Source organism: Arvicanthis niloticus, chromosome 12 (genome assembly GCF_011762505.2).
Source record: "Arvicanthis niloticus isolate mArvNil1 chromosome 12, mArvNil1.pat.X, whole genome shotgun sequence".
NCBI classification, from domain to species: domain Eukaryota; kingdom Metazoa; phylum Chordata; class Mammalia; order Rodentia; family Muridae; genus Arvicanthis; species Arvicanthis niloticus.
In genome coordinates, this window is record NC_047669.1 from 58,266,733 (window position 1) to 58,288,136 (window position 21,404).

Below are 21,404 nucleotides of genomic sequence, written 5' to 3' on the forward strand. Positions count from 1 at the left end.
TGGCTATGATCCCTTGCTAAGGCAGCCTTGTTGCTAGATTTAAATTTTCTAGATTTTCCTATATAATAAAATAACTTCAAATCTATCTTCTGGATTGTTTAATGAAAACAGATGTTAAGGCAAGATAACACCTATACACTGCACCATCTCAACCCTGATAGAGCTTCTAATTAATTTTTCTTTAATGCTTTTTTATTGCATGTGAAAATTGATTATATACTTAAACCAAAGTTCTGGGAAGTAAATAACATTTATACATATTTTTATATCTATAACAAAACACTCTTGAACCTAATGATACATTCTTCTGATAATGTGTAGTGATTTTAGAAACTGTATAGCTGTGGACAGTTTGCTTGCCAGCAATGTTTAATTTTCCTAAAATGTTATTAATGGACGGCATTAAAATGATCTCTAGTTTATCTGTTCAGATGTCAATGAATGTTTTAATACTCATATATCTAGGAGAATACTTTTCAATTTATTTCCAATTAAACTTATTATATACTCTGTCTTGGTCAAAATCTTGTCATACCAAAGTCTTATTTTGGAAAGACTTAAAACCTACAGAATACCAAATTATCTCTAAGAATGCTCTGATCTTCAAGCAGACATACCTGTAACATTTTGTTCCAGACAGTCTGATATTAATGATTGCTGCCCACACTGCCCACCTCCCTACTTAAAAGAAAGAAATTTGAAAATGTTACTGCTTCTTTTATTTAATTTGACATAGACCACTGAACAATTGAAATAATCCAGACATTCATTGAGACTCTAAAATAAAGATATATACATTTCCAATTGCATTCTCAGGATGAAAGACAAGTATACAGAGATTAATAAGGTCTATGCTATCACACACATATGGGACAGTATTTCTGGTTAACAGTGGAGACACAGGCAAAGGTGGGAGGTGTACTTGGGCAAATAAATTAACCATGGGAACAGCCAAGAAAAGACCCAAGGGTAAAATGGTATGTGGGTGAGTCTGAGCTAAATACTGTTTTCCTATTGATAAGGATCAAGGAAAGAAAACTTGAAGTGTATGCAATTTGGGACAATGAGCCTGGATGAATGGTGGCTTTAAATTTAATCTTCAAACACTTTCTGTAATCTTGTGTTCCATTTAAACCACTTTTAGCTTGCATGCAAAAACAAACTTCCGTGTCCCTAGGAGACAAAATTCTTCCCTGAGCCAAGAGCCTAGCATTCCAGAAATGTAAGCCATGCTACAGAAATCCAAATTCAATTCATCAACACCATCTGTATTACCAGCTGTTCACCTTTCACTTTTTCTATTTTTCATGTATCCTACATTTACAAGACAATAAAATATTAAAGAAAATTCTCTTTGTGTTTCAAAGTCTAACATCTCAAAATTACCTCCTCCATTGTTTTTCATCCATGTTATTTATGCCACCTGAGAAACAAAATTATATATATATATATATATATATATATATATATATATATATATATATATATATATTGCTGAGGGGCTGTTTAGGAATGTTTAGCAATGTCTTCATCTGAAAAATCTAAAAACACACCCCAGAAGAACAGCATGTGTTTCTGTGAGCTTGACAAGATGGTCACATTCAGCAAATTCTGTGTCATTTGGCTCAATATTCCCCAATCACATCACACTTTCAGGGAGCCAAGCTCCCTCTATTGATCTATGCTTCTGTGAAGGATTTGACTTTTCACTCACTTATTCATTCATAGATTTACAGAATGCTGACTAACCACTCATTATAGAACAATCATATCATGACCCAAAAAGTCTTTTCATTATTTTCCATCATTCAGTTATTATTTCTTGATTCTTAATCCAGTTCCTGAGGATTTTCAATGTGCATCCTTACAGAAAATTTGTAAAGGTACATGAGATATTTCAAGTAAAGATTTCAATACATAGATTGACTTAATAGTGCTCTAATATCATCTTTTGCGGGGTGGGGGGTTGAGACGGGGTTTCTCTGGGTAGCCCTTGCTGTCCTGGAACTCATTCTGTAAACCAGGCTGGCCTTGAACTCAGAAACCCGCCTGCCTCTGCCTCCCAAGTGCTGTCTAATATCATTTTAAGTGTCATCTGGATGAAGGATTATATGCTGAAGGTCCCAGCTGGTAGTGGTACTGAGAGGTTTTAGAAGTCTTTACTACTTGGAGCTTTTGATATATCAGCAAAAACTTCACAAAATCAGATGAATATGACAAAGAGTAATGTATTCAGTTAGATAAATAATTTTGGCAAGAAAATTAATCACTTGTCTGTTCCTGAGTCCAATTCTGTGTAAAAATGACAGAAATGGAGATGACAAGATGTCTCAGTCATTAAAAGTCCTGTTCTTACAGAGGAACTGAATTCAGTTCCCAGTACTGATGTCTGGGAAGCTCAAAACTACTTACAACTCCAGCTCCCAGTGGTCTGATGCCCTCTTCTTTACTCTGCAGGCAACTACACTCACTTTTACACAGCCCTACACAGACACACATACATACACAACACTGTATGAGTGAGTCAATACTCTTCTGAATAAAATGCCAGACATGGTGTTGTATGTTAATAATCTCAATGCTGGGGAGGCAAAGATAGGACAATTACAAGGACATGCTGACTCACCTGCCTAGACTAACTGGGAAGACCCAGGCAATGAGAATTCCTATTTCAAAAGTGATGTACAGCACTTGTGACACTGACACTTGAGTTGGTTCTCTGGCTTCAACACACACAACTCTGTGTGTGCACGGACGTAGACATATGCCCCAACATACATAGTAAAACACAGATATGCTTATAAAGTTTTAATTTTAAAATAATTACATACAATTTTATTTAAAAATGGGATGGTTTTAAAATAAGATACATGGAGTGGGTCACACTCAGCCTTGCTGCTAAACTTATATGAATACTAAGTATACATACTGGAAACAGTAAGGAACAGATAGCCCTCACATACATAGAAGAATCTGTCTTCTCCATGTGTCTTGCTTGACATACAAAGCAAGAAGACAATCATCACTAAAACACCAGTAACAAAAGGCAATGAAGAACATGGGCAATCACTATACTTGATATTTTGCTTTGAAAATTTATAGGACAAACTATAGAGAGGTTGAAACAAAAGTAAGAAAGATCTGTGGCATAGAATTGCCTCAATTAAACAGGTTTAATTTGACAACAAAATGTCAAGGAAATATGGATTTTATTTTAAATAATAGTGTTAATTAATCTAACTCCTCACATTACAAGCACAAGTTAATGAGAGTACATTTACACAATGACTGCCATGAATCCAGACATCTCCCATTGAATTTGAGTTATGCACCCAATCTTCAGCATCTTTATGCTGGGTCTCCTTATCAGTTATATAACAAGACTTGTTTCATGAGGTTTTATAAAATTCAAGGTTAATGTGTTCCAAAAGTAATAATTATTCTTGTGACTATTAAATAGAATCATGTTTATTTTTATCATCATGGGGGACAGACACTATTCATAAATTTGTTGAGTAAATTTCACAAACATTTCTTAGAGGACTGGGGAAAAATGTCAAATTAATAGACTCAAAAATTCTATCATTAAATCAAGGACTTAGGATTTCATCTTGAACAATGTAGGTCCATAAATTATTAGTTTATTGAGCACGATAGCACAACACCCTTATTTGCAGTGTGTAACAAGTTCTTCATATTCACAAGGTTCACACGAACCCAACTTATTTCACTAAACAATGCATTCTCAAAAATTTTTAAAAGGTATTTTTCCATAATAGAGATGTACAATAATGTTGAATCTGCTCCACTGCAAAGCACTAAACTTCCCATTTCCCCTAGGAACTGAGCTTTTAACATATTCACTTATTATTAAGTAGCAAATGCAAACATTCATCGCTAAAATTCACTTAGGAAGCAGGTAAGGAGAAACAAAGAGCTTTAGAATATAGTCAGAATGTGTTTTGTCATGTGCATACTTTGTTTTTTAATTTTTGATTCCCCAAAATGTATTAAAATAGATATACCTGAATTACAGATTGAGTAATGCATTCTAAAGCAGTGGCTTGTTACGTTGATGCAGTTGACAAATTTGTTAGTCCATAATTTTAAACTGGATGTGTGTCGCATGCATCTGGTTCAAGTTCTGTCTGTACTCTTTCTTTAAGTACAAAATTATACTTACAAATTGGTGGTCTGTGAAAGAGAACAAAAAAGGGAAACAACTATTAGTAAGGTAGCAAATTTTATTTCCTCTTAATGTATTAATGTAATGTAAGAATAGTCTATTCTGTAACTAACTAGTTTTCCAAAAGAAGGGAATTGTAACAATGCCGTACAACTGAATTCATCTGTCTTCTCTGTGTAAGGATATCATAGAGCTCATACTTAAGAGAAGAAAAATAATTACCAGTATCACTTCTATCTCAGGGTGTTCACATTGTATAGAATAATTGTATAGGACAATAAACAGTGCTACTGAAATTAGTAAGTAGCTATAATACTCTTTCCATCATGACTACCTCCAAGGAGAGAGACATATGAAACATGTTTATCTACAAGCATTTCTTCAACCTTTTTGCCATTTTTTAGAATGAAAATAACATCATGTAACATATTATACATTTTATTAGACTGTACATACAGTATTTGAGATGATTAATATGTCAAACAACTGTGGTTAATTAAAACTCTTGTCCAGATGCTTATTTTCCTGTTAATCTTTGAAGAAACTTACAAACAGAAGCAAAAAACAAACATAAAAACCACAAGAAATTAAATTAAATAGAAAAAGTTTCATAAAAATTTATGGAAGGAGAAAATGAACAAGTGATAAAAATAGACTTTATTTATTTATTTATTTATTTATTTATTTATTTAATCATCAATAGTAGCTATGTCAAAAGAAGTCAAGACAACCATACAGGTTATCTTACTTTTATCAACCTCCTAGCTGGTGGAAATTCTATTGGGTGTTTTGTTGTTGTTTATTGTTTGTTTGTCTTGTTACATAGCTCAGGTTGGTCTTGAGTTCACTTTAAACCTTCTGCTCTATCCTGTATATGCAGAGACTGCAGGCATAAATCATTACAGCTATCAATGTTATAAAACACTCAAGAGCAAATTTTGTTTAAAATCCTTGACTTTTATAAGAAATCCATTTTAAGTTTGCATATATAATATAAAAATTAACAGAGTATACTTCACATATGAAGTAGTAAAGACTGGTTACAACTTTCATTTTCACATGGTGGTACTAGAATTATAGAATGACACTATTCAAATACAGAAAAAAGTTTCAGATATTGGCAGAAGCAGCTTTTATTATGTTATAGTGTGTGCTTCTAGGAACTGGAAATGACTCAGAAATTGAAGGCACTTCTTGCTCTTGCAAAGGATTATGGGGGGGAGGGGGGGCGTGTTATTTTCAGCAACCAAAAAGCAGCTATAGACAGTTCCAGGGGATTGGATTCCCTCTTCTGGAATATGGAGGCACTACATGCAAGGAGTGCAAGGTTGCCTACACAGGTAAAATACACATGCACATGAAATAAATACAATTTCAAAAATAAATTTTAAAAATGTGGAGGGAAGATTTCTAGTCCCTCACAAACTTATACTAATTCTTACTCTATTCTGTTGTACTTATGCATGAATATGGCTTCAATACTTGAATTTCCTGTGCCACACTTTTATACTATTTTTTATATTAAAAATGTATCAGACCTACAAATGAACAAGTTACTTAAGCTGTTCAGTGCCTTTCCAGACTGCATATCTAAGATATATGAACAAGGCAAGGTTGTCTTCTTTCATTTTTTTTAAATAGAAAGAAGCTCACAAACTAATCACCATGAATTTAGATTATTGGCATGTACAATATGTCATACTAAATAACCCTCACTTCATAAGTCATGTGAAAAATTATGAGACCAGTATAAGCAGATGTGCATACCTACCAACCTTAAATTTTGCCAGTGTGTATGCAAGAGTTCAGTTTTCTTTCTATTTACATCATGAAAAGCCATCTATTTTCACCCCCTGACTTTCAGTGTTTTATTTTATACAATGGATATGTCCTGCTTTCTCATGAAAACACTGTTTCAAAGAAAATGTTTACATATTACAAGACCCAAGAGGAAAAATGTTTTATATTTTTTTATTTTAGCATACACATTAAATATTACACTTCTAATATTTTACTTATTACATATTAATACAATAGAAAAATATTTCATTGATATAACATACACTTTAATAACACTGGAAGTAATTCTAAGATAATATCTGAAATTAAATCCAATTTAGTTTTTATTGCAATCTATAAATAACAAAACAAATAATAAAAAATACATTTTTGTTTTTTTAAAAAAATCTTTCTCAGAGCTTTGCATGACTTATCAAATTTACTTTTCTAATATTCCTTTGCCAAACGACTTAGAGAAAGATTGTAAGCATCAATACAGAGACAGAAATAGACCTTGTCTTAACTGCTAGACAGGAGTAATTTCACAACACACAGGTCACTAGCTAGCTAAAGTGTGCTTTAAATGTGCTGAAAGGGTAGAAGTAAATTACCTTAGGTTAAATACTTCCCCAAGTCTGCCTAGTATAGCATGAAATCAGGCCTTCTAAAGAACATTTATCCAAAAGTAATTTAATAGCTTCTTGGAAATCAACCTAAAAGATATGTGTAGAAATTCTCCATTTATAAAATATATTTATAACCCTGCTCAAGTGCAGGCCACACCCAACAGAAGAACAAATTGGTACCTAGGCCAAAAAGAGAGGCTTCATCCCATAACTGATAAAAGAAGATACAGAGACCCAAAGTCAAATAGTAGGCAGTCATGGAAACGGGAAAAAGAGGAAGAGAAAGAAGGACTGTAGAAGCCAGACATGTTCATAGCACCAAGAGAACACAGCCCCCAGAATCAACTAATCAAGACTCATAGGGGCTCACAGAGTCCAAAGTGACAGCCAGGTAGCCTGTATGGGTCTGATTTACATCGTCTGCATGTATGTTCTGGCTGTGTAGCATGGTGTTCTTGTGGGACTCCTAACAGTGGAGGCAAAGGATTGTCTCTGGTTCTTTCATCTGTTCTTGGGATGCTCTACCTCCAACTGGGCTGTCTCACCTAGACTTGATATGAAGACACATGCCTAGTTTTATTGCAGCCTGTTCTATGTTCAGTTGATATCCCAGGGAGGCCTGCTCTTTTCTGAAGAAAAATGGAAAAGGAGAGGATCTGAAGGACATGGGAGGTGAAAAGAAATAGTAATCCCCAAAGAATGTAGATAAGTGATACAGAAACAGAAATAAATTCAAGACGTGGGTGAAACTTTAGATAGATTCTTACAAAAAAGAAAAAGAACAAAATCTGCAGGGCCAGGACAATGGGATTCAAAGGCAAGAGTTAATTTATCAAACTCCTTCATAGAAGAAAATATGATTTTTTTTTATGTTTTATGCTTTGAAGTTATTGTAGTACAGTATTATATAATGTATATTATATAATATATAATTAATTTCTTATAGAAAGCTAAGATATATGAACAAATCTATCAGGTATATTATAATCTAACTGTTCCAATTCAGAAAAAAAATTGATTATTCAAAGAAAATATACCGATAGATTTTTTAATACAATCAAGGCAACAGATACCATAGCAACCTGTAAAAGTACGGAAAGTAAAATTTGTTTCAGGACAAAGAAAACATGAGGACCTTTTCAAAGATATTGTGCTGTACTTCCTTAATAATGCACCCACAATACAGAACACTGTTGTGAAAACTGCTTTAGAAAGAAAGTTAAACCAGGTGAGAACATGCCCCTATCAGCAAAAGCACCTAAGGAAGGGACTGAGAAGCTCTGTTTGGTAAAGTTCTTCCCATGCAAACAGGAGGACAGAAGTTAGAAGCCCCAGCACCCATGTAAACCAGGACTCAGATGGGGCAAGGAAAGATCCCAATCCCTTAGAACTTGCTGTTATGTCTATGAAACAGAATCCATTAGTCAGATTCAATAGAACGCTAGGTTCAAAAAAAAAAATCAAAGTTGAGTAAAGAAAATTGCTGACTTTAATCTCTAGCCGTTACAAGACACATTCCCTCACATATGTATGTATGTATGCCAGAACAAACACATGAATTCATACTTGAAGTTATATGTTATGCACACACACACACACACACACATACACACTATTATTGATCTCATTTAGCTACATGTGTTAATGCCCAAATGCAAGAGTACAAATTTGAAAAAAATGCTAGTTAACAACAAGCTATATTTGCATAGCTATTAAAAAACTAAAAAAACAAGCAACCATCAAGTAGCAGTCACAAAATAAAACCAAAAAGTAACCTAGTTGTGGTGGTTTGAATGAGCTGTCCCCCATATTTGGTCCCCAGTTGGGGGTAGTTCAGAAAGGATTAGGAGGTGTGGCCTTTGGGAGGAGCTAGACTGGAATTGGCTTCCTGTTTCTGAAGTCTCCCTTCATCCCCATCCTGAAACAAATCCCTGCATCCTGTTTGTAGAATAGGATATCAGTTGTCAGTGATATAGAGAGCAGCTACATGCAAATGCCACATTTACAATGACCTATAATCCTGTGTTTATATTCTCTGGAAAAGTATGAGCCAGTCACAGCAGGTAGGGGTTGGAAGTGGAGCTGAAAACCAAAGATCAGTTATCAGTAATAAACTCTAGTGAAGAAAATAGTCTAATTTTTTTCTAGTTGTAACTGAAATCCTACACGTACTAAAAGCCATACAAACACATACCACTAAGAAATAGTATTAATCTTTAAAACAGGGGTTTAGTCAAAGAGTTTTCTGGAAATCATATATGTTCCTTAGTTCCTGGAGTCTACAATCTTATTTATTAGAAGTTGTTGGGAGGAAATGCTGTGTGGTTTCTAACAAACTGTACCTGGAGATATAATTGCTTATCAAGGGTGTGCAAATTATGGTGGGTCATAAGGTATCACATCCTTTGTAACTCACACATTCCATAGTTTGGCAGTCTGAATTCTCATAAAACCATGTATTATCTGTATAGACATATCTAAAGAGAAAAGGCTACTAAATAGTTATATCTATTCTTTAGTTAATGAAACATAGCATACTTTCATCCAATATCTGCTAGCATTGCTATCTCTAGTCAGAAGATATTAAGAGCCTCACTAAATATATACAGAGTGTACTTTAGATTTTTATTTTTGGAGTCAAAGGAATGACATGCAAGTTTTATATGCAAGTGTTTTATGCACTGCTGTCCATACTAAAGACTGTATCTTATTTCTTTCTTAAGTTATGAATGAGTATTATAGAGCATGTATCTGCATAAACATCAGCTGATAAAATAGTGGTGCAAAAATAAAAATAATAATTATGTCTTGGTTGAAACATTACATATGAATCAAAATCAACAATTCATAAATTAAACTTCATGAAACTGACAAATTTCTGTAAGGCAAGGACACTATCAAAGGGACAAAATGGCAGCCTATAAAATGGGAAAAAATTTTTCTCAAATCCATATTTCACAGAGGATTGATATCCAAACTATTTAAAGAACTCAGAAAACTAGACAGCAAAAAACCAAATAACACGATTTTAAAAATGAGGTAACACAAGATGAGGACCTGAAGTTGATCTCTTGCACTCACATAAAAAGGCTGGCACAATGGCATTCTTATAAGTTCAATGGATTCCTGGGGCCCATTGTTATGAGACCAGGGAGATACCCTAGTCTTCAACAAAATGTGAATGAAGCTTAAAGAATGATATCTAAAATATTAGCACACACACATGTACATTCCTGAATGCACTCATACATTTAGGAGAGGAAGGGAGAGGTTGATTAACATTCCTCAGACCTCAGGGAAGAGAACCCACCTGCAGGTGGGGAAGACCCAAAGCATGGAGACACAATCCACAAGGTGAATGGTACAAAGAAAGATGCAAATCATCTGGGTGGTTCCAGAAACTAGCTGATCACAAGATAAATGGTTGAAGAAGATTGCATTCTTGATGTTCCCTTGGTTACCCCCTTACCCTACTGGTTTGTGGTTTTACCCTTTAAAAGTCCCCCTCCCCTGAGGCCACTGGGTCATTCCCTCTGCTCCTGCATGAGTTATGGATTGACCATTAACTGGTTGATCCCGAAATATACCTCTTGCTGATTGCATCTAGATCGGTGTCTTGTGAATTATTGAGTGGCCATGACATCCCAAGACTTGAGTGAGGGACTCTCCTCTCTGGAATCTTTCACTTGCAAATTCCCCACCCTTGTAATACCTTGTGAAATTATGTGTGTTTGTGTGTTTTCTCTCTTGCTTAGATAATGTGATTCTAAATAGTCCTAAGTATCACTCAAGACAAAATAAATACATTGTATAACATTTTATAATATTTATAATACATTTTTAACAGTCTAGGATTTAGTATAATAAAATTAACCAAAGTTTGTACCCATAAGTTATTAACCAAAACATACAGAGAACTTTTAAAATTAAGACAAAAATATTGTAATCAAAATTTCCATTTCCTACCTTTCTGGATGTGTGAGTGATTTTAACATGAGGCTTTGTATTCTGTACTGGCACGTGGAACAGTAAGGATTTTTATACTGAAAATATGTCAGGCAAATGCTTGAAATGTTCACAATATCATTTAGAAACTGAGCAAGAATCTTGACTTCTTGAAGATTAGCAAATGGCTTGCTCTGCCTAAGTAGAAAAAAATTATATGTTCAATATATTAATAAATTAAATATTTTTAAATCAGTATAATAATAATGAAGCAGAACACAGAGGACAATTTTATAGGGAGGAGGTTAGACAAAACTGAATAGAACAAAAATAAGAATCAGTGCATTCCCATATAGACACATGCAGTGTACACTTGTGTTTAACACTGGTTTATCTGTATTTGACTTTATAGATCCTTCTTCAAACATCACAGTTCCTTCAATTGACAAAGAGTTCAAGTGAAAAACAATCCTATCTAACATTCTTTAGATTAATTTTTCTTAAAGAAATTGTCAGTAAAATACTGAGATTTAAAATGAAAAGTAAGATTCTATAAGCATAATTTCATGACCACTCTCAATGTATCAGGACAGTATCCATGTGTCAAGCATATGCTTGGACCTCACTTAGCCAGAAACTTCCTTTTTAGACTATTATAAGAATGGCCATTTTACAAGAATCTGACATAGGCCAAGGACAAGGAAATGGGGTACTTGATAAGAATATGACATTGGTCAAGGACAAGAAAGTAGGCTTCAGGCAAGAATCTGACATTAGGCTAGAACAAAGAAATAATTTAGGAATCTAAATTTTAGGCTAGAACAAGGAAGTAAGGTTCAGACATTGAAATGACCTAGGGCTGGGACAGGAAAGCAGGCTCAGATACTTTGGTCATCCTGATAATCACTTAGAAACACTGATCATGGGAGTATTCATGTAATTGGGTTTAATGCCTTGCTTTTTCTTTGACATTTGTGTTTATTGTCTTGCTTGTTCCTTGACTATTTGCATCTATTGTATTGATAGACCCTCAACCTAGAACTGACCTTAATACATGCATGTAATCAAAATGGTATAAAAGCATAAAGGAGGATGGGGGATGGGAAAGGGGGTTCTAGGGAGGGGAAATGGGGAAAGGGGATGACATCTGTATTGTAAAAAAATAAAATATACAATAAAAATAAAAATAGGGAAAATGGCTATTTTAAATATAAAAAAAACAAAAACAAGAAACAAAAACAAAAAATACAAATTGCTCTCTAGAATTCACCCATCTGTTAATCATGTGCTATAACAGAAAAACTTGTAAATTCTGTTTATTACTCTGTCACAAATTCTTCATCTCTGTGTACCAGAAATATGAGTCCATAAGATAATTCCCAGCATTATAGTCTTGGCCAACTCCAAACAAAACTGAGTGCTCTCTACTGTCACCTCTCAGTGGATAAAATTAAGGATATAAACGAGGTAGGCCAGAAGAACCACAGGATTTGGGTCAGAAGAAAGAGAAAAAAGAAGAAAATAATGAAAAGGAGAAAGGGAAAGAAGGAAAAAAAGAAAATATGGGGCCTTCTGCCCCTTGCCTGGTCCTTGGGGCTGGGGCAGACACTTAGCTGATCTGCTCCTGTGTGAACACCATATCCTGAGACATCCTAGAGAGGTCACTGAACTCAGAGAAACAGGTAAGAACAGTCACCCACTGCCCTATGCCCCAGAGCTACAACTGGGAGCAGGGGGCTCACAGGATCCACCAGGCACCCAAACCCTGCTCCTGTGGAATACCATTCCCCTTCCACCCCTCACCTGGTCCTCGTGGCTGGGCCAGACACCTAGCTGGTCTGCTCCCATGAAGAAACCATATCCTGAGACATCCTAGAGAAGCCACAAAACTCAGAGCAGCAGACACCATATCCTGAGACATCCTAGAAGAGCCACTACACTCAAAGCAGCAGACACCTAGATGGTCTGCTTCCGTGAAGACACCTTATCCTGAAACATCCTAGAGGAGACACTGCACCCAGAGCAGCAGACACCTACCTGGTCTGCTACCATGGAGATACCATATCCTGAGACATCCTATAGGAGCCACTGTGCTCAGAGCAGCTGGAGCTCAGGATCACAGGATCACAGAGACATCTGGAACCTGAGGAGTTCTGACACAAGCAAGATAACTGGAAAGGCAGGCACCAGTCAGAGACAGTGAGTACAGGTTGCACTAGAGTTAACCAGATGGCAAAAGGCAAGCTCAGGAACATAAGCAACAGAAACTTAAGTTACTTGTCATCATCAGAAACCAGTTCTTCCATCATAGCAAGCCCTGAACACCCATTACACGGGAAAAGCAGAATTCAGAATTAAAATAACTTCTCAGAGTGATGATAGAAGACTTTAAGAAGGACATAACACTCTCAAAGAATTTGAGGAGAACACAGGTAAACAGGTAGAAGCCCTTAAAGAGGAAACACAAAAATCCCTTAAAGAATTGTAAGAAAACAGAACCAAACAGGTGAAGAAATTACACAAAACCATCCATGACCTAAAAATGGAAGTAGAAACAATAAAGAAATCACAAAGGGAAACTACAATGAAGATAGAAAACCTAGGAAAGAGATCAGGAGTCATAGACTCACGCATCACCAACAGAATATAATTGATAGAAGAGAGAATCTCATGTGCAGAAGATATCATGGAAAACATTGACACAACTGTCAAATGCAAAAATGCAAAATGCAAAAAGATCCTAACCCAAAACATCCAAGAAATCCAGGACACAATGAGAAGGTCAAACCTAAAGATAATAGGTATAGATGAAGATAAAGATTCCCAACTTAAAGGTCCAGTAAATATCTTCAACAAAATTGTAGAGAAAAACTTCCCTAAACTAAAGAAATATATGTCCATAAATATACAAGAAGCCTACAGAACCCCAAATAGACTAGACCAGAAAAAAAAAAAACCTCCCATCACATAATAATCAAAACACCAAATGTACAAAACAAAGAAAAAATACTAAAAGCAGTAAGGAAAAAATGTAAAGCAACATATAAAGGCCCACCTACAAGAATTACACCAGACTTCTCACCAGAGACTGTAAAAGCCAAAAGATCCTGGACTGATGTCATACAGACCCTAAGAGAACACAAATGCCAGCCCAGACTACTATACCCAGGAAAACTCTCAATCACTATAGATGGAGAAACCAAGATATTCCATGACAAAACCAAACTTACACAATACTTACCACAAATCCAGCACTTCAAAGGATAATTGATGGAAAACTCCAACACAAGGAAGGAAACTACAACCTAGATAAAGCAAGAAAGTAGTCTTCCAACAATGCCAAAAGAAGATACTTACACAAACATAATTCCACATCTAATAACAAAAGTAACGGAAAACAACAATCGCTTTTCCTTAATATCTCTTAATATCAATGGACTCAATTCTCCAATAAAAAGACATAGACTATCAGACTGGATACATAAACAGGACCCAGAATTTTGCTGCATACAGGAAGCACACCTCTGTGAAAAAGACAGACACTACCTCACAGTAAAAAGATGGAAAACAATCTTCTAAGCAAATGGTCCCAAGAAACAAGCCGCAGTAGCGATTTTAATATCAAATAAAATAGATTTTCAACCAAAAGTAATAAAAAAAGATAAGGAAAGACACTTCATACACATCAAAAGAAAAATGTACCAAGATGAACTCTCAATTCTGAATATCTATGCCCCAAATGCAAGGGCACCCACGTACATAAAAGAAATTTTACTAAATATCTCAGCACCTCTGGTACCTTCTCCAAAACAGACCATATAAGCTTGAGAACTCAGGGATCTCTGAATGTTAAATTTGTGTCAAACTATCATTGACTGATGGCACGAGGTTTTTATTTATGACACCATAAATGATATTTATGATATTGTTTAAAAGCTTGTAAAAGTAAGCAAACAAGTTGTTTAGAAGGAACACTAGAATTAAGAGTCAAAGACACAATAAAAAAATGGCTTTACCTATTCCTCTAACATTTGTGGCCATGAGCTATAAACCATGTGCTATCTATTTCAAATTTAATTTTGTCCTATAGCATGAGAAGGTAGAACATGATATGTAAAATGTTACTAATATTTAAGCCTCTTCATTTAGAAATTTTATTACAAATTATCTACTAAGCCATTCACAAATATGCAGATAGGCAAATGTTTGATCTGTCACAGAAATAAATAATAAATAGTACTTACTCATACAGCTTCGGGTATTCCAATACTCCAAGGTCATTTAATAAACTAAAGGAAATCGTGCCATTTCTCATAGTTTCACTCAAAGCGACTATACTGAGAGCAAAATAATAGGCTACAAAATAAAAACATAGAATGTTATTCACATTATATATTTCAAACTTTGTTTTACTACACATGGAAATAGACACACAAGCTCTCATGATATATATATATATATATATATATATATATATATATATATATATTCAGATAAAATAATTTTACCAATGAGTAATTCATACTCTTTCTTGTCAAGTGTCAAGTTCTTTACAAAATACTATTTTTTAAATTTATCTAATCTTTTTTTACACTCCAGATTTTATCCCCTTCCCAGTCCATCCTCTGACTGTTCCACATCTCATACCTCCTCCCCTCCTTTGCTTCCATGATGTCCCCACCGCCTTACTTCTACCCCCAGACCTCTCCACTCCCTGTGGCTTCCTGTCTCTTGAGAGGTAGGTGCTTCTTCTCTGACTGAACACAGATCCAGCAGTCCTCTGCAGTATATGTGTTGGGGGCCTCAAGAGGAACACTCCTCCATTTCTGGTGGGCTTGAAAACTGATACAACCACTCTGAAAATCAATCTGGAAGTTCCTCAGAAAAATATAGAAATAAATCTACCTGAGGACCACTCTTGGGAATATACCCAAAAGATGCCCCACCAGGCCACAAGGGCACGTGTTCCACTATGTTCATAGTGACCTTGTTTGTGTTACCCAAAAGCTAGAAACAACTCAGATGTCCCACGACAGAAGAACGAATACAGAAAATGTGGTTCATTTACACAGTTGGGATACTACTCAACTATTAAGAACAAAGACATCCTGAGTTTTGAAGGCAAACGGATGGAACTAGAAAACATCATCCTAAGTGAGGTTACTCAGACCCAAAAACATGCATAGTATGTACTCCCTAATAAGTGGATATTAGCCAAAAAACAAAAAGGACAGAATATCTAAAATACAGTCCACAGAACTCAAAAAGGTTAACAAGCCAACAGGCACAAGTGAGGATGCCTCAAACCCACTTGGGAAGGAGAAAACAATCACAGGAGGAGGGAGGGACCTAGGTGGTAAAGGGGACGGGGAAGGGAAGAGGAAAATATGATCAGGTGTTGGGTAGGGGAAATGGGCTGACGACCTGAGGGCCAGCAGAAAGAATCGAAACAGGAAACCTCAACCTAGGGAGGTAGGAGGTTGGGGGGACCCTCCAGGATACACCAGAGACCTGTGAGGTGAGAGACCCTCAGGACTCAGAGGGAGAAATCCTAGATGAAATGTCCTACAGTGGGGCGAGGGAACTTGTAGAGCCCACCTCCAGCAGAAAGACAGAGCATCAAGTGAGGGAGGAGGTTGCCATCCCACAATCAAAACTCTGACCCATAATTGTTCCTGTCTGAAAGAACTGCAGGGACAAAAGTGGAGAAGAACCTTAGGAAAAGGAGGTCCAGTGACAGGCCCAAAGTGGGATCCAGCTCAAGGGGTGGTCCCAAGGCCTGACACTGTTACTGATGCTATAGTGTGCTCACAAAAAGGGACCTATCATGACTGCCCTCCAAAAGACCCAACAAGCAGCTGAAAGAGTCAGATGCAGATATTTACACCCAACCAATGGACAGCAGCTGCTGACCCCTGTGTTTGAATTAGGGAAAGGCTGAGAGAAGCTGAGGAGGAGGGCAACCCTGTAGGAGGACCAGCAGTCCCAATTAATCTGGACACCCGAGATCTTTCAGACCCTGGACCCCCAACCAGGCAGCATACACAAAATACTATTCTTAATTCTGTGAGAATTTCAAAAACTTTATCCTGATCATATTTATCCTCGTTCACAAATTTCCATACCCACCATCCTCATCCTTACTTTCTAACCCAGTGAACTCTGAGTTTTCCAAAACTCCTCCTCACTGAGTACAGATTATGTTGCCCAACTGTTCTTGGAAGTGGGACCTGCCCTGAATGGTGGTCAATATACTAGGGCTCACATTTTTATAGAAAATTTAATAAAAAAAAAAAAAAAAAAGAATTAGGTTTTTGAAGAACAAGAACCTGCCAGAAATTTTTGAGTATGGTGATAATTTGGCTAAATCAATGCTAAATTATAACCTTTCTGAAAACATAAAATCAAAAAGAAAGATTATATGAGCCAATTAAACAATGTTATGTTGTTAAGGAACATATTTAAGTATTCATTATGAGGTCTCCTAATTACCTGATAATAGATACAGCTAAATGTGCTTAATAACTTTATCAATGGCTTTGGACACTGAGGAATGGCAGTGAACCTGTATATAGTGTAAGTTCATTGGCGCTATTATACTTCAGCTAGATATGCTAATATATAATAAAAAAGCTAATATTCTACATGTGCACACATACTTTTAAAACATAAAACATTGTCTTTTGATGCATAAAAATAATTAATAAATAATTAAAACTATAAAATATCATTGCCCAAATGATTCAGTACTGAAAAATCATCAGTAGGATATATTTAACAATAAAGAATTAAGCAATCAGAAAAATTTAACAATGAAAAGAAGGGTGAAGTCAAGAAACATATGTAGAAAGCTGAAAATAGGAAACAGAAGAGAATATTCAACATTAGGAAAAAGAAAAAAGATGAAGAAGAGAAGGAGGAAGAAGGAAAGAACATTGAAAACATGAAGATGTGAATACAGGAAGTACATATATGAGCAGAATTACATATGTGTGTAGGAAGTACATATGAGTGCAGGAACTACATGTGAGTGCAGGAACTACATGTGTATGCAGAAGTACATATGACTGCAGAAAGTACATGTGGGTGTAGGAAATACATGTGAACGCCAGAAGTATGTGTGAGTACAGGAAGCATATTCAACCAGGGCTTGAAGACAAAGGAAACTAGTGTGGTTGATTTAAACATTGCATGGGGGTGGTGACTCCATTGTCTTCCTCCTCTTCTCTCCCATGATTGCCATTGTCTTGTTTCTTATATTTACTATAATACTTATCTAACGCTTGTATTTAGAAGTGAGTAATGAGATTCTTCAATTTGCAGGTTTAAAAATGGTGAAAAAGTCATACTTAATGATTACTTATAACCATGCTCACGATTATTCTCAGATAACATTTGCTTGTCTATGATGGCTCAATTTAAAAAAAAATGCAAACAACTTACTACAGAATGGATTTTGGCTACTAGTATCCAAAAATGCAGTGGTCCTAAGAGGCCATTCTTCTGTTTTGTTCTTCAACTCTTCTTTCCATAGCTTAGCTTGATTACCTAAGATTTGAGAAAAATAACATAGGAATTGAATTTCTATCAAAGAGCACACAAACTCTTCAAATCACTAAAGTTCTGAAACAGCATGCACGATCAACTATAGATTAAATGGTGCCTTAAAATATGCAAGATACTTTACATTAATTTTAAAAGTAACTCTTATATTCAAGATTTACAGAACTATCCTACTTATTAGAACTTGACATAATATGAATGACTAGGATTCATTTGGATCAGTTTTTACATCATATTATAAATTTGGAAGTTTATTTACAATTTTTTAGTAAATTCACTAGAATTAATGCACTACATAAAATTTTAACATGCAATTTAACTCTGAAAATAAAGCCTCAAATTATCATTTATATACTATATATAGTATATATCATATATATGTGTGTGTGTGTGTATATTATGTGTACCATAATATACATAAACATAAATAATATAAATCTTATGTACTGAATATATTTCTTATATATACATATCTATGCACAAAGTATTAAATTAGTAATATATTAAATATATCCAGATACATCTTTCTGACTACCTCAAAATTTTTATATTTAATAAGGTAGCCATAATACTTAATTGATATTTTAGAATTTTTTAACTCTACTTCAACCTTACATTCTTAAACAATCTCTATAGTTAACTTGAAGCACAGACAGAAAAAAAATACTACTAGAAAAGCAATCCTTCTCTGTAGATGTAAAGTAAATAAATAACCTAATTAGAAGACAGAAGAAATCTATGGAATGGAAATGTGGATTGGCCAAATTCTGGATAGGCCTTGCTTTATGTAGAGATGGCCCCATGTGTGGTCAGTGAGGCTAAATAATCTGAGTGCCCTGGGTTCAGTCTTGTTAATTAACTCCTACTACACCTAGAGCACCTTTGACTTTGCAAGCATTTCTGGAATACTTTTCCATGATACTAACCAGATATGATGAGCCCTGGAGTTGTCTTTGAAAAAATACCGAACAGTCTCTGAAATTGTTTTAAGTCATATTTTTTTAACTTTTTGCTTTCGAACACCTTTTATTTACTTATTTACTCCTTCACAATTTCATCTATGTAGATAATATGAATTTGGTGGTTTGGATGAAAAGGGGCCTCATAGAGTCATAGGGAGGGGCAATGTTAGGAGCTGTGGCCTTGTTGGAGGGAGTGTGTTCCTGGGAGTGGGGTTTGAAGATGCTCATACCAGGCCCAAGGTCAGTCTCTGCTGCCTGCTGATCCAGATGGAGAACTCTCAGCTACTTCTCCAGCACTGCATCTGCCTGTGTGTCGCCACGCTCTGCACCATGACAATAATTCACTAAATCTCTAAACAGTAAGCAAGCCCCACTTTAATTCTTTTTTTGAGGGGGTTGGGAGTTACTGGGGTCCTTGTGTCTCCTCACAGCAACCAAAAGATGGGATGAAGAGGGAGGTGATGAAGAGGATAATGAGGGGTAGAGTCCCATCTTTTGTGGGTTATTCATCTTTTTTTTTATTGGCAGGTTTTCATTTTCAAAAGCTGCCAACATGTCTGCCTTTGATAAGTTTTACTAATGTGGAAGGCATGAACTACACAGAATTCGTGACTACTTGCTGAGAGCAGATATGAAGCTAGCTAGCTATGAGGGACACCTTTTCACTTCACTGTACCTAAGACTTCCTACTAAAAGAAATAAAGAAATGTTTCCAGTGCACATTTTGCCTCTAAACATAGGAAGAGAGGAGGGCAAATGCCTTAGACAAAAATTCATAGAGAATGTATACACTGAATCTACCATTGCATTGTTGATAAAATTTCCCCAAATCATAATATACTAGCATATTTTTTTAATAAAAAGTGCACTTTAGTATCCAGCCTAAAATACTGCCTTGATGGTATAACTCATCTTCAAAAGGAAATGTAATAAACACAACAGCTTCTCTCACCAAGTCTTGGGCAGGACTCTTTGTAAAGGTTCCCACAGTCCATACACAAACCACTCTTGTAGTCTTTGTAGGAACGACAAGGAAATGAAACAAAGTGGCAATTTGTTTCAAAAGCTGCGAGGAACAAGTAAACTGCTCGCTGATGGCCACATTTAAAGTAACTCATTCCTTAGGTGAGAAAAACATGCAAAAATAAAGGTGAATGCATGAAAGCAAGGACAAGTGAAATAAAGAAAAACTGACCGTTAATCATACTAAATTCTATTTCTTATGTATACAAAGCATTGAAAATACAGTTATAGTTCAACCTATCAAAAAGTCCCATCAAAATTTTAAATTGAGCATGACTTTTTCATGAAATCAATAAAACATTTTCATAAAGTAATAATAATCCCAAAAGAATAACTGTTTCAATTTAACAGGCTACACTAACATACTGCAACAATATTTACTGCTATAATAGTTCTCCCTTCTAATTGTATATAGCTAAAATATTGATGCAATGTCAAATATGTCTATGGAGAAAAAGGGAGTTAAAATTCACTTATGTCAAAGTGTGGAGCAGAGACTGAAAAAGGCCCTCCAGAGACTGCCCCACCTGAGGATCCATCCCATATACAAACGCCAAACCCAGACACTATTTCAGATGCCAGGAAGTGCATTCTGACAGGAGCATGATAGAGCTGTCTCCTGAAAGTCTCTTCCAGAGCCTGATAAATACAGAAGCTGCTAGTCATAGCCAATCATTGGACTGAACACTGGGTCTCCAATAGGGGAGTTAGAGAAAAGACTGAAGCAGATGAAGGGGGTTGCAACCCCATAGGAAGAACAACAGTATCAACCAGCCAGACCCTTAAGAGCTCCCAGGGACTAAAACATACATGGAGTGACCCATGGCTCCAGATTCATATGTAGCAGAGGATGGCTTTGTTGGGTATCAATGGGAGGAGAGGTCCTTGGTCCTGTGAAAGCTTGATGCCCCAGTGAACGGGGAATGGCAGAGCGGGAAGGTGGGAGTGAGTGGGAGTGAGTGGGAGGGAGGAGGAGCACCCTCATAGAAGCAGGGAGAGGGAGGATGGGATAGGTGGTTTGCAGAGGGGAAACTTGGAAAGGGCATAACTTTTGAAATGTAAATAAATAAAATATCCAATAAAAAATACTTATGTCACCTCCCTTTCCAAATTTTTCATATGTTCTTTCTTTGGTTCACTCATCTTTAGTCACAATGGCATTTGGTCATACGCTTAGCTGCCATAATGCTTTAGGGAGCCCCATTCCACATCAGAAAGCATGCATAACCCCATGTGTGGGACACAGAAGTGACCAGAGTTGTCAAATAGATGTATATGTGGAAATAAATTGATCATAAGTGCTAAACCCTGGGATCAAAC

The 21,404-nt window shown here is 35.8% G+C and overlaps 1 protein-coding gene across 1 annotated transcript in view; it reads right to left on the reverse strand.

Moving 5' to 3' along the window:
• Positions 1 to 1,944: 1,944 nt before the first annotated feature.
• The window catches only part of Lipi (lipase I), a 39,309-nt gene continuing 19,849 nt past the window's right edge, over positions 1,945 to 21,404 (reverse strand). Inside the window, exons 7-11 of the mRNA XM_076911193.1 lie at positions 20,014 to 20,181; positions 17,980 to 18,084; positions 14,781 to 14,892; positions 10,558 to 10,734; positions 1,945 to 4,194 (exon numbers count right to left, since the gene is read on the reverse strand). Of these exons, the coding sequence (XP_076767308.1) occupies positions 4,107 to 4,194; positions 10,558 to 10,734; positions 14,781 to 14,892; positions 17,980 to 18,084; positions 20,014 to 20,181 (650 nt within the window). The 3' untranslated portion in view covers positions 1,945 to 4,106. The remainder of the gene's footprint in view (positions 4,195 to 10,557; positions 10,735 to 14,780; positions 14,893 to 17,979; positions 18,085 to 20,013; positions 20,182 to 21,404) is intronic.